General features: G+C 31.3%; 2 protein-coding genes across 2 annotated transcripts; both read right to left on the bottom strand.

Moving 5' to 3' along the window:
* Positions 1-2,792: 2,792 nt before the first annotated feature.
* Positions 2,793-5,032, bottom strand: LOC132712889 (ladderlectin-like). The gene is made up of 3 exons (XM_060695327.1): positions 5,003-5,032; positions 3,221-3,299; positions 2,793-3,037 (listed from the first exon to the last, which is right to left on the bottom strand). The coding sequence occupies exons 1-3, from the start codon at positions 5,030-5,032 to the stop codon at positions 2,793-2,795; spliced, it is 354 nt and encodes a 117-aa protein (XP_060551310.1).
* Positions 5,033-9,501: 4,469 nt separating this feature from the next.
* LOC132712891 (lactose-binding lectin l-2-like) lies at positions 9,502-14,103 on the bottom strand. Its single transcript, XM_060695328.1, has 4 exons — positions 13,583-14,103; positions 12,654-12,697; positions 11,860-11,938; positions 9,502-11,679 (listed from the first exon to the last, which is right to left on the bottom strand). Exons 1-4 carry the CDS (start codon positions 13,905-13,907, stop codon positions 11,459-11,461), a joined length of 669 nt encoding a protein of 222 aa, XP_060551311.1. The 5' UTR covers positions 13,908-14,103; the 3' UTR covers positions 9,502-11,458.
* Between the last annotated feature and the right edge of the window lie 1,340 nt (positions 14,104-15,443).

Genomic DNA, 15,443 nt, shown 5'->3' with positions numbered 1-15,443 from the left:
AAATTGTTGATCGAGGATTATTCTAGGATAATTACTACCAAAGGAATTGGCAATTGAAGAAAATGAAAGAGGAACTCGGATATCTATTTCTACGAGCGTGTATACAATAATATTGGTTTAAACATCAAATAAACATGTTTCTCAGATGTCAAAGTAAGAAAAGGGTTGTACTTAATTGAAAAATGCTTTACGTCAAGTTAAACCCTCAAAATATACATAAATGGTATCGGTCCAAACGCGCTGCGTTGCAATATAATCCAACGCCGTTCTGCGTTGAAAACATTTTTTGTCAACCATTGATCAGTACCTGTCCTTTGGTTCCATGGCAGACTCAGTTATTCAGAAGGCTTACGCCAGGTTAAAGTTCCTTTTCCTTTAGAAAGATTTCCTTACACAGCATACTATCTATCTGTCTGTCTGTCTTTCTGTATGCATGCCTGCCTCCCTCCCTTCCTACCTACCCACCAACTGACCCACCTACCTACCCACCCACCGACCCACATACCTATTCACCCACCCACCCACTCACCTTTCTACCCACCTACCTACCCACCCACCTACCTACCTAGCTACACACCCACCCACCTACCTACCCACCAGTCTACCTACCTACCTACCTGGTCCACTCTCATTTATGAATTTGTAATTAATGAATCGAGCATACAGCGCAACCTCTCATGGCCAAACCGCTTGGGTAACACATATTTTGTTTGTTGCTGAGATGTTGCTTTGAACAGAATGAAGATTTTGTGAAGTTCAATTCAAGATTTGAGCATGTACAAACTGGTATAGATGATAAATGTTGTGTAGCAGCCGTAAACTGTTGATCCTACCTTGATCTCATTGTTGTCACCTTTATCAATTCATTAAATGTTTAGGATTAAGTCCCGCTTAAAATTGATTGGGACTAGAGGGCTTTCATTATCTTGCATGTACATACACAATTAAAAGGAACCTACAATTTTCCACTATCCCGATTTTTGGAAAATGCGTCTACAAATATGGTAGGTGATGTTTTTGATACAGTTTGACACTGTAACAAGATAAAAGGAACTGCTGATTGTTCCACGGAAATATTTGAACAGTTCGTACACATGCGTTAGAAAAGTTTTAAAAAATGATTCAATTAAAACTTCGCGCTTTAGGATGAAAAATAATAAACGAAAAAAATATTCAAATAATTATTTCCCAACCTTCTTTGGTGGTTCTGCATTTGTCAGTAATGTTTCCGTTTCCGAGAGATCAAGGTGACACACACTACTTAAATTCACAGATACAGTGGCACAAGATCATGTGACCACTTCTTTAACGAATGTCTTAACGTTTTCGGTTGATATGTATTTTAATATATTTGTTGGTTCAATACTTTCACACTCGTCAAAGGTTTTGGCTTAAATAAGTATACAGACATTGAACGTTTCCACATGAGAAATGGTAAAACGATCTTAAAGGCCTTTTATGTCCGAGAAATGCTTTCATTTTTTTTTCTCAAAATCTGTTTATTTTTTGTATTATTTCACAATTTCCAATAAGTAACTCATTGACCTATTACGGAACCATCTCCTTCTTCTGTTGCTTTTTTGGCAATTAGTATATTTTAGGTGATTTAGTATTTTGTATGGAAGTCAATGTACTACTTTGTTCACAGTTTTGTACTTTTTATGACATATTATTTTACATTTAGCTGTATTTTCTTCACGTAGCAACCACCTTACATGCTCTACAACCATTATATAAACGGTATAAAATCATATTCCAGCTTTCTAAAGAAGTAAATATTTATTCACTTCTGATCGATATTTTGCCGTATAATGTTAGATTTAATAGAATCTACATGTTATGCTAGTTTATATGAATAATAAGGTTGATATCCTCTTTTTATTTCCAGATATGTTATAATTATTAAATTCTGGTGTATATTGATAAATTGATAATACTAAGACAATATAAGTTTACGTAAAGTTTATAAAAAAAGTTTATTCGTTATAGAATTGGAGACAATTATTAGAACATGCCCTCTTTATACAGTGATACAATCAATACAATTTGTTTTACAAACAAACATTTTGAGAAACTTGCAAACAACAAGGAGTTCAGTATTTGGGGCACGATTGCAAAACAATCAAAAAATAAAAATAAATAAAAAAAATATTGTCCATCACAATAACTAGAAACCTCGCGAAACTTATCGCATTGACAAAAAGAGGTCTAATAAATGTTGAACTTCAATTTTAAAAAGACATGAAGCTCCTTTTGATTTTAATTTTGATAGGTTATATAAACCGCTTAAATATTTTACTTAAGGGTTTTTATAATCGAGCTTCTTTTTTTTAATTGAAAATAACAGAAGTAAGGCAAAATTAATTTGCATTCAAGAATTCAAGAATTCATTTATTTTAAAGTAAGGATATAATAGAATTTCCGAGTCATAACGCTTCAGAACTTAACATAATTCCCTCAAAGGTAACATTTGTTTTACCTCACTCAAGGAGTTCATTGCACGGCAGGCATTCCTTTGCAGCCATTTTACGCTTGCGTAGGACACTGCTTTTAAAATATTTTGGCTGATTATATCCGTCTGCTTCTATTATATTTGCAGTCATCTAAAAAATTATTTTAAAATGACGAAAATTATATGATTATAACACGTAAGATTTTTTATAGACTTTACTTGTGCGTTGGTAGTGACCTGTATTATCACTTTAAAAGAAATGAATATACACCAAAGTGTAGAAAATATTTAAGGCGCAGAAAGTTTTGAGTTTTTAGTTACTTTAGAACATATTTCTCATTCAGTCAAATTCACAAACGCTACTCAATGCATAAAGGCATGACACATCGTTCCACTTTTTCCACTTTTCACTGTCGACGTTTGTTCTGCCAACTACGGCTATACAATTTTCGTTGCCACCTCTATTACTTGGTTCACTTGATAACCAGTTTTCGAAATATTCATCAACTCTGCTCCCATCCTCCCAAATAAAATTACGTGTATTTTTAATGACTGTTGCTCCAATCCATATACTTTCTTCAAACGCTGAAACAGAATGATTAACAAATTGCTGAATACGAGAAGAATCTATTGGTTTTAACATTAACATAAATATAATGCATTTAACAACACGTCATTTATAGCGTATAAAATTAACTAATAAATGATTCAGCTTATTCTTGTAATCTTATTATACGATAAAATGTTTAAAAATAAAAAAATACTTACCTCCAAGTTTGTCTATGAACGCATTTTCTCCCTGTGACTTTATGTCTAAAAGATGTCCCCCAAGCTCCGAACAATGATTCTAAAATGGATATTGCATATTTTTAACAAATATTTCTTTCGGTAAATGAAACACATTATTCTTGGAAATATAGAACATAACATGTTTTAACTTGATGCAAAGAAGTTATTTTATGCTTTAAATTCTACTCACACTATGAATATGTAGTGTCATTAAAAAAATGGCAATTTTTTTTTAAAGGACCAGCTGTTAAATAAAACATATTCAGTAAGATTGTTTGAGATTTCAATAAATTTTTGCAATAGAATTACCTTTATTGGCCCAAAGAGACGAAAAATAACAACTAAGGAAAGTCTCTGTTTTGATTAACAATATTTATGCTAATAAGGTCCCCAACATCTTGGCTACTATGTAAAATAATGTTATGGTCATGATCATATGACCCATCATAATTTGAATGGTTATATTTCGTTTTCTTTGAATCCGAATCACTACTCCTTTCACCAACGCAAATCCATAGTTACTAAATCTATCAAAATATAAATGCAACATAAATTGAAATCGAAATATTTTCGTCGACAATACATGCGTCGACAATAAATGCTTAGTTTTGTTTGATGAGCAGGGATTTCACTCAAAAATAACATCAAAGTTGATGTTTGAACACAATAAAATTATACATGTACATTAATTTATTTTACCTTCGCATCAAACCATGTCTTCTTTTCTGTAACTACCAAGTAAGCTGAAATATATAAATTCACAAAAAGAAACAAATCAGTTAACATGTAATTGAAATAAGATAAATTGATAAGTAAAGAATGTTGCTCTCAAATACTAGTATTTTACAGCGTGCCTGCTGATTTTAAGTAATGGATTTAGCTTTGAATTTTGAACAGTCCATACAAAGTTACGGGTTATATATAAATATACAAAACTTGAGCTACCAACAAATTATATATAGAGACCGGCAAATCTGCAGGGTTGTAAAGACTAGTAAGCGTTGGTGATGAATTTCATTATCTGTTACAGTGTGAAGAAACTTTTTCACTAAGAAAAAGGCATTTAGATCATCAATGCATTGAAAAAGTCTAAATATGAAATGTAAACAGATACAAAACATTATGATAAGTACAAACGCTTTTTGTATATTTGTTAAAGAAATTATTATAAAAATGATTAAGATAATGATGCAATCTGATATATGACTCAGATATAATACCACCACGTGTGCCTTTTTATAAAGATCTGTCGCATTTTTAACGTTTTCACAACAATTATTTAAGAATTTTGTAGATCCTGCTATCTGAGTTTATAACGGATCTCTATAACAAAAAATGTAACGCTAATTTTTTTAAACAAAGCATATGGAAAACATAATGTCTCTCTCTCGTATGTAATAGCGCGAGATATGGGTATTCGTTAAAATATATGCCTCTATGAATTATTATCTAAATATGTAAAAGCTCATACTGTTATGTTATTCATGAATGAAATATTAAAATAAACTTGTAAACTCTATATTGGTGGGTATGGTTATCGGTTCCTTTCAACGTATTTTTGTCTAAAAGTTTCCCAACTTTACAACAGATGTTAAACATCTTTTAATTTATAAAAATACATGACAATGCAATGCAAGCAAAGTATTTTCTTTTCTTAATCAATAAAAAAGACTTATATAAGAATAACATTTTGTTCTTGCATGTGAGCCCACATATTTTTTTTTAAATAAGTCTCCAAGAAACTTAGGTAAATTAACTTACCTCGTCTGAATTGTTGTCATATTCTGCCATTTTCCTTGGAAATTATGAGGCAAGCACGTGGGACAATAACAAAATCCATAAGTCAAAAATCAAAAGTCATATATTTAAAGTCATAAATCAAAAGTCATAAGAAAATAGTAAAATAAATATATAAGTCGAAACTCAAAAGTGACCCTCCAAGGCTTCCATAAAATTGACATTTACATTTTTTGACTGTGCGTCGAATTCATTCTTGCTGATTTTAATATTAAAAAGAGGCGAACGGCTGATGATGTTACTCAAATTTTGAAGACATTTAAACATAGATACCCTATATCTTCAAAAGAAAATTAACTTTATAGGTATTGTTTGGAATAATTAATGACGAAATGTTGACATTTACGAATCGTATCTTAAAATGATTTATCAACATGAGAAAATGTAAGTTTATGTGACTTTAAAAGAATGCCGCTCCTCATCGGAAAATGTGACATTTTTTTAAATAAAAGTTCACTACACCATGTACACTGGGCCAGTTGGTATATGTTAAAAATAGATGAATATTTACCGTCCGTCAATTGTGTTTTTTTACACCGACATGTATATACTAGTACGGTTGTCGGTGGTTGAATGGTTGTCTGCCAATTTGACGGTGTGAGAATTGTAACTACGGAAGTCGAGTGTGTCATACTAATCAAATACATAACTCCAGAAATCGGAAGTATCATACATATATAATACATAACTCCGGAATTCAGAAGTGAAATACATAACATATACATGTACCTATTAAAAGCCCATTTGGCATAAAACTTTTGACTGTGCGCCCATATGGCATATGGCCAGTCAAACAATAATGTTTATAATTAATAACAATTACGGAAATCGGAAGTGTCATACTAATATATACATAACTCTGGAAGCCGGAAGTATACAAATTAAAATCCCATTTGGCATAAAACGTTTGACTGTCCGCCCATATGGCGTATTGGCAAGTCAAACAATAATGTATAAAAAATAGTTACTTCGGAATTTGGAAGTGTCATATTAATTATCGTAAACATGTACACATTAAAAACCCATTTGGCATAAAATACCTTGCCATATTGGAAAGTTAAACATTTAAAGCCCATTATGCCCCAGAAATTGTGCTATCAATTTTATTTGTCAAATAAAAAGTTTTTTTTTACAGTTTTCGAAAAATACTTGTTCACCATATGCATGAAGTTTTTGTTACTTTTGTTATGTTGGTAATTGGCATAATTATAGTGAATAAGTATTTTGTATGCAAGTCAAAATACTACCTTGTTTACATTTTGCTTTCCCCGTGACGCATTTCTGCAAATTCAGTCCCACTTTCTATGTTAAATGTTCCGAATCCGTTACTATAACATTATAAGCAAATTTTGACATTTCATTTTCTTAAGAATTAAGAAAATAAAAATTATGAACCTTCAAGGCAAAATTTACTGTAAATATATAAATTTAGTTAATCCGTAAGTCGGCCGGGAAACCGGAAATGTCATACTGAATACATACATAAATCTGGAATAAATATAACTTATAATATAAACCATGTGCTTCGGATGGCAAAAGAGAAAATCATGAATTACTGCTTTAATATATTTTGAATATGACATGAACATAAACATGATATTCACAAACTATGTGAAACATATATTCAAAGTTTTTACACTAAACGTTATGATGGAAATTAACTCAATACAAATATCTAAAAGAAGACCCATGACTTGTAAAGGGAGATAACTGTATAAATATGAACATAATAACATGCCGGGATTGTCTCCCTTCTAATAAACTGCATGAATGAAATAGAAGATTTCGAATAATGATTATTGTATAATAGTATATAATTATCATACAAATACTTCCACATGTTGGCTAAGATTTGTTGCAACTGTAGGAGTAAACCACTCAACGTATCTCTGTGTTGGAACTCAGGGCCTTACAGGAAGAGGACTTGAAGATGGAGGTTCAGGTTCAGGGTCAGGTACTGGTGTTTTAGCCTTTTTTGACCGTTTTAATCGTTTGTTGTCACCATGAACTTGTAAAAGTTCGTTCAAGGGTTGTACTATTTGGACATAGTTCGGGACAAATTTATGATAATACCCTGTAAATCTGAGGAACTGTCTTAGTGTTTTTAGATTTATAGGGGATATGCCAATCTTGTTTAACTGTAAGTTGTTTGGGTCTGTGGCAATACCATTTGCAGAAAAAAACATACCCTAAATATGTAACCGAAGACTTGAAAAGATTGACACTAAGAAGGCTTGACACGCATATTAGGGTCGTTGAAAGACAGACTCTAATAGAAATATGATCCTCAAGTGTGGACGAAAATACATGTATTAAAATGTCATCTGAAAAAAAAACAAAAACATTCCTTGATATGCATATCGCCCATACATTTTCCCACGCAACGCTGAAAAGTAGGGAGGGCATTTGTTAAACCAAATTCCCTTTTATTCCACTCATAGAAACCTAAGTTTCCTACAGAAAAAGCAGTTTTAGGCTTATCACAATCTGCTAAACCAACATTCAGTATGCAGAATGAAGGTATGTTTTAGAAAAATACTTTGAACCAGATATTACATCAAAAATGTCGTCAAAACGGGTTACATGTCTGCATCTCTGTGTGTTCTGTTGTTCAATCTACGTCAATCAACACAAACTCTAAAGATACCTGTGAGGGTTTCGTACATGGACAACATTTGAGGAAAAAGGCGACTTAGATTCCCTTATAATATTGGCATCCAACATTTCTCTAATGTGCTGCCTAGCCTTCTCATATAGAGCTGGAGGAATTCTGAGATTTGGTTCTTTTAAAGGTGTTTCATCTTCAAATTCTATATGATGTTCAATTAAATCAGTGGTTTGGATTTCTTTAGTAAATGTTCAAAAAATACTTTTCCATTTACCAAGAATTTGATAAAATCGTTTGTTCTGATATATGATTGGAAGTATCAACTGAAATATCCTTGATTGGCGGTCCTGAAGGGATCCCAATAGTTTATATGAAGACATATCATCTATCATTTTAGCTTCAGTTATAGTACAGGTTTTAATGTCAATATTTTAGCAGCCATGTTACAAACCTTGTCTGATATTTCGCAGAAACAGCATTATGTGTTGTAATGACACGTTGACAAACTGTATACCCTTGAAAAATCTCAGGACTTTCAAAGACCACAAAAGATATAGACTGATTAAGATTTCTAGCAATACCATTAAGTGTGATACTCTCAAATGGAGGTATTTTTTACAATTGTCTTTAGAATTTAAAGGCTCAAATGCAGACTTATTTATATTAGAAAACATTGAACCTGAAACAGACATTTAAAGTTATATCAATTTACAACAATTATAACACTGTGTTCATTTGCAAGTCAGTCCAATAAGATTCTTTACAATTAAACTATGTTGAGTCTTACTAGATTTATTTACCAATTATTTGGGTTCTTTGACATCAAGATAACCAGCCTCTATTCTACCCGAAACAGAGGCGTCTATAAGTTTGATTTGTTCGTATCAAGAGGTTAAGTTCTTCCATAACCGCTGCCTCCACCTCTGGACTAAAATCTAGAACTAAATTTTAAGTTGTTTCTGTTATTTTTGTTGATGTTGTTTATGCTTGTATGGGAAAACTGTTGTTATTGTTGTTGTTGCTGAAATTAGAACTTTGATTTCCTAATTTCTAAAGAATTAATTTAAACTCGGAATCAATATTTGCTTCAAAATAATCTTTAAAACATGAAAGATTAGATTCCATATTGGTTATTTCAACTATATTCTATATACCTTATCAGTAATTAACCTGTGTTACAGATGATGCAGCTACTCATTCGCTAATATCGTCTTTGTCATACAAAAAAATATAATTTCATTTAAGTCATAGAAAGAGCATCGAGACCCAATGCTATCTGATTTGTACGAGGGGCAGTAGCCTTAGAGTATAAATCAGAATGCCGAATGTCTTGATATTCTTTCCCTTTTGTATCATATGCAAAATAAAAACACGTTCCCTGCTGTCAAAATATGAAACCCCTGAAAAAAAAACAATAACCGAGCACTTGAATATGACATTTCTATCGATAGCCCTTTGTCTGTCGTCACATTAAGTATACCCCAGAAAAAATGATCCAATAAATTAGCTCTTGAGTGCCGGTAACGAATACCTGTACTCAAGTGAACGCAATGTGCATGTATGTGTAGACAATTTAACTCTGACACATTTTCAACAGAAAGGTCTCCAAACTATGATTCAATTGTTTTATTGCTCCGCGCGGAGCTATTTGTGTTTAATTTTTTTTGTCCATGGACCCGATTTTTATCGATTAATACCTTCTATTTACAGCAAAAAATAAATCCGATATCAAGAATTCCTTTTGATTTTTATCATGTAAATATTCATAAATGAGAACGGGAACAAATTTCACGCCTCAACCACTGGGAAGGCAGTATAAAAGATTAAACAAAAGGAAACTTGAATTCGGTAATTTATTTCTTACATTTGTATCTTCTACAGAAAATTACTGTTTTTTTTTAAGTACATAGTGGATGATGTCTGCATGTTATTGCTGTACATGAATTCGAAAGCTATAAATAGATAGCCTTATAATATTGTGAAAGTCCGAAAATCTATTTATTGAAGTAGTTTTAGTTTTGAGTCTGAAACTAAACGAGACGGTCATTCGTGTCGCGCTATGGTAAAAAATAACAAACTGGAGAATTTTGCAGGAAATGAAATGCAAACATATTAAACACTTAATTGCACTCTTTATAAATTTATCGAAAAAAATTAAGTTGGCATTGTTTTAACGAATAGTTACATCATAGTATTATCATTTTGAAATTGTATTTCCGTAGGTTCTTTCCGGTAAAATAATAGGTGCCATCTTTTTTACGACCCTGATTGCACTTCTGACATTTTTTTACCGTGAATATTAAAATCGACTCTGATTTCCCGATTTTTTGCTGTAAGAAGTTGATTCTGTTTTGTTCCAAGGCAATCGCTTTAATAATGGTTTGAGTGGAATGTTGATTTTCTGAATACTGTGACATTCTAACAACACAAACGTTCGTCTGCAGTTTTAACATTGGGTGTTACTGGTTGGTCAGACGAGGATTTTGAAGTAATTCAACAAAATAGTATATTGATCTCCCGATCAATCAATTAATATAGCCCTTTATTACCAATGTCACCAATGTCAAGTAGCTTTTATATCTTTGACTAACGAACATGTTGTTAGTGAATTTCCTCATACCTGTCTAAAATTCAGGTAACAGTCTTCCATTATATTGATAAATAATGTTTTACCATAACGTGTACATGTATAACAAAAGAGTAGGTATAACCGTGAGACAAATACGCTGAATGGCGTTGAATGGTGCGAAAAAGTTCTTGTGGATGTGAAATCTAGCTACTTTGTCTATAAAATACGGAAAGGCGTGGCAAAGATTGTAGAAAAAAATATAACATGTCAATAGGCGTCCTTTAACTGGCCCAAGCATAACACCATATATTTCAAATGTATTAAATCCACGTGGAAAGTAACGGTTATTTAAATGTGTCTTCTTAAGGATTAAGCAGACACTTCTTGAATAGCTGTGCCGGGGGTATAGTCGTATAACTATATAGACCGATCGATATGTATCGGTGACGTTCTACTTTTTAAAAGAAGTATTTATATTCTATCCTAAAAATGTTCATAATCAATTATTGGTCAATCACCATTTTTACAGCCAATCTCTTGACATATACTAATATATTTATTCATTTCATAAATGGCACTGATTATTAGCGTACAAATGGCACGTAATATTCAAATGAGCAGTAATTTATAGATGAAAATTAAACCTGTAAAAATATTTTTTTAGCCGTACAAAATCCCGATTTTACGTCTTTACTAAATTTACGACAGTATAATCCTTTCACGGGCGTACAGAATCCAGATTTAACGTCAATACTTAATTTACGCCCGTAAAAATAGAACGTTCTCTTTAAGTATGATTTAATTTATTTGTTTAACATCTAAAGAATACTAGTAAGCTGATTACCCATGTTCCATTGTCGCATTATATCTTTTTTTTCTGAAACCCGGAAAAGTTGAGAAAATTAACAACAAATGATCACAAACACAAAACTTGGTCCTAAGATAGATATATATCCAAAATTGTTGTTTTTTTTCAAGGTTTATAAAACTAATTTTATTTTCATATCTACAAATTAAACTGTTTGTTAAAAAGAATGTCATTCGTCTGTATCTATTTATCTGTAGTAAACCATGTACAGTTTATTTCTAATTTTGCAAAAATCTATGCTTATAACACAAATGAATATCAAAGAACTTATGCGTTAGTTTGATCAGTATCATCACTTTAGAGAAAGAAATATAGATAAATAATTAATTGTAGAAAATATATAAGTGATTGTTTTCAAAATAAAAACTGACTTTTTCAGTCAAATTCACAAACGCTACTCCATTGTTCATAACATGGCGTATCGACCCACACATTAGCTTTATTAATCTTTACACAATTTTCGTTGCCTTTTGCATTATTTGGTTCATGTGATGACCAGTTTTCGAAATAATCATCAACTTTGTTCCCATTCTCCCAAATAAAAATCCGTGTATTTTTAATGACTGTCGCCCCAAGCCACGTGTCTGTTTCAAACGCTGAAACAGAAACAATAACATATTGCTGGAAACGTGTAAAAAATAACAATGGGTTTAAACATTAACAAAAATATAATGCATTTAATAGTACGACATTTATATTGTTTGACAAATAAATGTTTCAGCTAATTCTTGTGATCTGATCATGCAATTAAATGTTAAAAATAAAAGAATACCAACCTCGAAGTTTGTCTACGAGTGTGTGTTCGTCCTGTGACATTATGTCTAAAAGATGACCCCCAAGCTCCGAGCAATGACTCTACAATGGATATTGTATATTTGTAACAAATATTTCTTTCGGTAAATGAAACAATTATATATTTCAAGATATACTAAAAGTATGCTCAAAGTTGATATTTGAAATAATTGATGATTGTTACACAGTCTTTTTGAAAATATAGAGTAAATATGGTTTTACGTAACGCAAAGAAGATATATTATGTTTTAAATCCTACACACACTATGAATATGAAGTGTCATTAAAAAACCAGCGTTTAAATAAAACATATTCAGTAAGATTTTGAAAGATTTCAATAATTTTTTGCGATAAAATTATCTTTATTGGCCCAAAAAGCCGAAAAATAGCAACTAAGGAAAGTCCTTTTTGTGTTTTCTTTTTAATTTACAATATTTATGCTAATAAGGTCCCCACCATCTTGGCTACTATGTAAAATAATGTTATGGTCATGATCAAATGACCCGTCATAATTTGAATGGTTATATTTCGTTTTGTTTGAATCCGAATCACTACCGCTTTCACCTTAACTTATTCTACAACGCAAATCCATAGTTACCAAATCTATCAAAATATAAATGCAAAATAAATTGAAATCGAAATAATTTCGTCCACGATACATGCGTTGACAATACATGCGTAGTTTTGTTTGATGAGCAGGGATTTCTCAACTCAAAATTAACATCAATGTTGATATTTGAACACAATAAAATTATACATGTACATTAATTTATTTTACCTTCGCATCAAACCATGTCTTCTTTTCTGTAACTACCAAGTAAGCTAATATAAATTCACAAAAAGAAACAAATCAGTTAACATGTAATTGAAATAAGACACAATTGAAAATTAAAGAATGTTGCTCTCTGATACTAACATCTTGCCTGCTGATTTTAAGTAATGGATTTAGCTTTGAATTTTGAACTGTCCATACAAAGTTAGGATTTCCATATACATATACTAAACTTGAGCTACCAACAAATTATATATAAAGACCGGCAAATCTGCAGGGTTGTAACGACTAGTAAGCGTTGGACAAAGAAAAAGACATTAAGATCATCAATGCATTGAAAAAGTTTAAATATGAAATGTAAACAGATACAAAATATCATGGTTAGTACAAACACTTTTGTATATTTGTTAAAGAAATTATTGTAAACATGATTAAGATAATAATGTAATCTGATATATGTCTCAGATATAATACCACCATGTGTGCCTTGTTATATAGACCTGTCGCATACTAAACGTTTTCAAAAGAATTATTTAAGAACTTTTAAGATCCTGCTATCTGAGTTTATAACGGATCTCTATAACAAAAAATGTAACGGTAATATATTTTGTTTGAAACAAAGCATATGGAAAACATAATGTCTCTCCCTTGTATATAAAAGCGCGAGATATGGGTATTCGTTAAAATATATGCCTCTATAAATTATTATCTAAATATGTTATAGCTCATATTATTATGATATTTATGAATGACATGTAAACTCTATATTGGTGGGTAGGGTTATTGGTTCGTTCAACGTTTTTTTGTCTAAAAGTTTCCCAACTTTACAAGAGATGTTAAACATCAATAGATTATTTTTAATTGTGTCATCTCTATCTTTGATATTTCTAGTTTTTTTTTAATGATAAAATATTAGAATAAGAATAACAAGTTACATCGACGTCTAAAGAATGTCGTTCCGAGGAGCACTGGAGCGTCGTCGCTTGTTAGATACTTGTCTTTGCAGCCAATACATCGGGAACTTTCCTCATGACGGAAAACACTAAAACATCCTTTGAAATCAGCACATGTTGCCAAACATTGTGATGAACTCATCTTATCTTTGAAATATATCGCATGCTGCTCTGGACAGGTAAATCCACCAAGATCAGATTCTTTTGTGAACTTGATGAATTTACTGTTATTTTCACTGAGTGTGATGACAAGCGACACACAAAACACGACAAAATATAAACAAATACGAAATTGATTTTTCTGCATTATTAGTAAATAACTATATCCTTAACTGTTAAAATATTATAATGTGTGGATAAGATGTTTAAAAATTGTTTAATTTTTCAAATGCTAACTATCCAAGAACCTGGTGAATTTAAAATTAGCTAACTATAGCTCTTTCCTTTATAACTAAACTTTAATCAATAAAATGCTTAAGACCGGTGTTTGCAAATTTATCATTAACTATGAGGTAAGCCCATCCCATCATGAATATTTCATTGGAAATAAATCTCATTTCTTGCCTCAAACATTACGTATCACAATATTGTATTTTATTGAAACATGTATGTGCACATATTACAATTACAATAAATATTGTTAAATTATGTTATGAATTCTTTCTGAATTCCAAAAATGTGATTTGCCTTTTAAGAATGATTCTGATATTGGTATTTGCCTACTTTACTTTTGAAGCGCGTTTTCAACAGAAAAAAACTACACATGTGTTACAGTATTTAAATGCGGAAAATCAAAAGCACAAACATACAGACTAATTCAGACACGTTCACTAACAATCAAGTATCCTAAATTCATTTGAGATTCTTTCGGTAGCTGACTACAACACTGTCACAATCATATCACTAAACTTCAAATAAAGATGAGATTGTAGGAGCTAGAGAGTCCATTATCGTTCATGTTGTAACATAACCAACGTGAAACGAATAGCAACATGCAATAGGATGTAAATAAACAATAACAAAATATACATAAATATAAATATACATAAATATCCAAATAAAATATCGTATTGATAACCGTAGCAATTTAACTTCCCTTTGATGAGCTATCTTAACTGTTATTATTTTAATCATTGAAATGAAAAATCTTATTTAAATAATCATTGAAATGAGCTGTTGCGCTAAATAATTTATATTAGAGAAGAACTTTAAAATTTGACCAATCTTTATTCATCCAAATTTTAACATTCTTAGACTAATAGTATCTTCAGAATATTTACTTTTGAATTGTATTGCAATGAAAATAATATTTTGAATAATAGGTTATGCTAAATAAAATATATCATTTGCTCGAAGGCCATATTTCATGATGAACCTCCTCGTGTCCATCACAACTCTCGTTTCCGCACTATTTCAATTGAATATTACGAGAGATATTTATTACAGTACGCTATAGTAAAGCGATAACTGTCAAACCATTACTGCATGAGCATTTTGTGAAAAATGGCTGTTTTCATTGAAACTTCTCCCGTTACAAGTTCAAATTGCTATAAAAGTATAAAAACTGCTTCAATACTAATCAAACTTGGCACGAATGTTGACTGAACCATTGCCTTTGTAACAACAGGTTCAGTCTTAAATTTCCTTTTACCATAGCAACGAGGGGACATCTCAAAAGTGCCAAAAATCACTATTTTGCGTTGATTTTCTGTCCATCAAAATTATTTTCAAAGTGCTTCAACTTCTCAATGGATTGAGATAGAGTCAAAAGGCTTTTCAGTGCTGATTACACGTTACCTTATGATCGATCTGGGGTCATTTTAGCCTCTCACAAGTCAAATAT

Source organism: Ruditapes philippinarum, unplaced genomic scaffold (genome assembly GCF_026571515.1).
Source record: "Ruditapes philippinarum isolate M1 unplaced genomic scaffold, ASM2657151v2 ctg6915_1_1_1_1, whole genome shotgun sequence".
NCBI classification, from domain to species: domain Eukaryota; kingdom Metazoa; phylum Mollusca; class Bivalvia; order Venerida; family Veneridae; genus Ruditapes; species Ruditapes philippinarum.
The sequence above is the reverse complement of the archived record's forward strand: the minus strand, read 5'-3'. Positions and strand labels throughout refer to the sequence as shown.

Bases quoted from the DNA above. Each gene is read 5' to 3' on its own strand.
- LOC132712889 (XM_060695327.1), bottom strand. From the start codon at position 5,032: ATGGCAGAATATGACAACAATTCAGACGAG. The intron at 3,300-5,002 runs GTAAGTTAATTT...TATCCATTTTAG, and splicing joins ATGACAACAATTCAGACGAG to AATCATTGTTCGGAGCTTGG. The intron at 3,038-3,220 runs GTAAGTATTTTT...ATTCTGTTTCAG, and splicing joins GTTCATAGACAAACTTGGAG to CGTTTGAAGAAAGTATATGG.
- LOC132712891 (XM_060695328.1), bottom strand. From the start codon at position 13,907: ATGCAGAAAAATCAATTTCGTATTTGTTTATATTTTGTCGTGTTTTGT. The intron at 11,939-12,653 runs GTAAAATAAATT...TATCCATTGTAG, and splicing joins AGACATGGTTTGATGCGAAG to AGTCATTGCTCGGAGCTTGG. The intron at 11,680-11,859 runs GTTGGTATTCTT...TTTCTGTTTCAG, and splicing joins ACTCGTAGACAAACTTCGAG to CGTTTGAAACAGACACGTGG.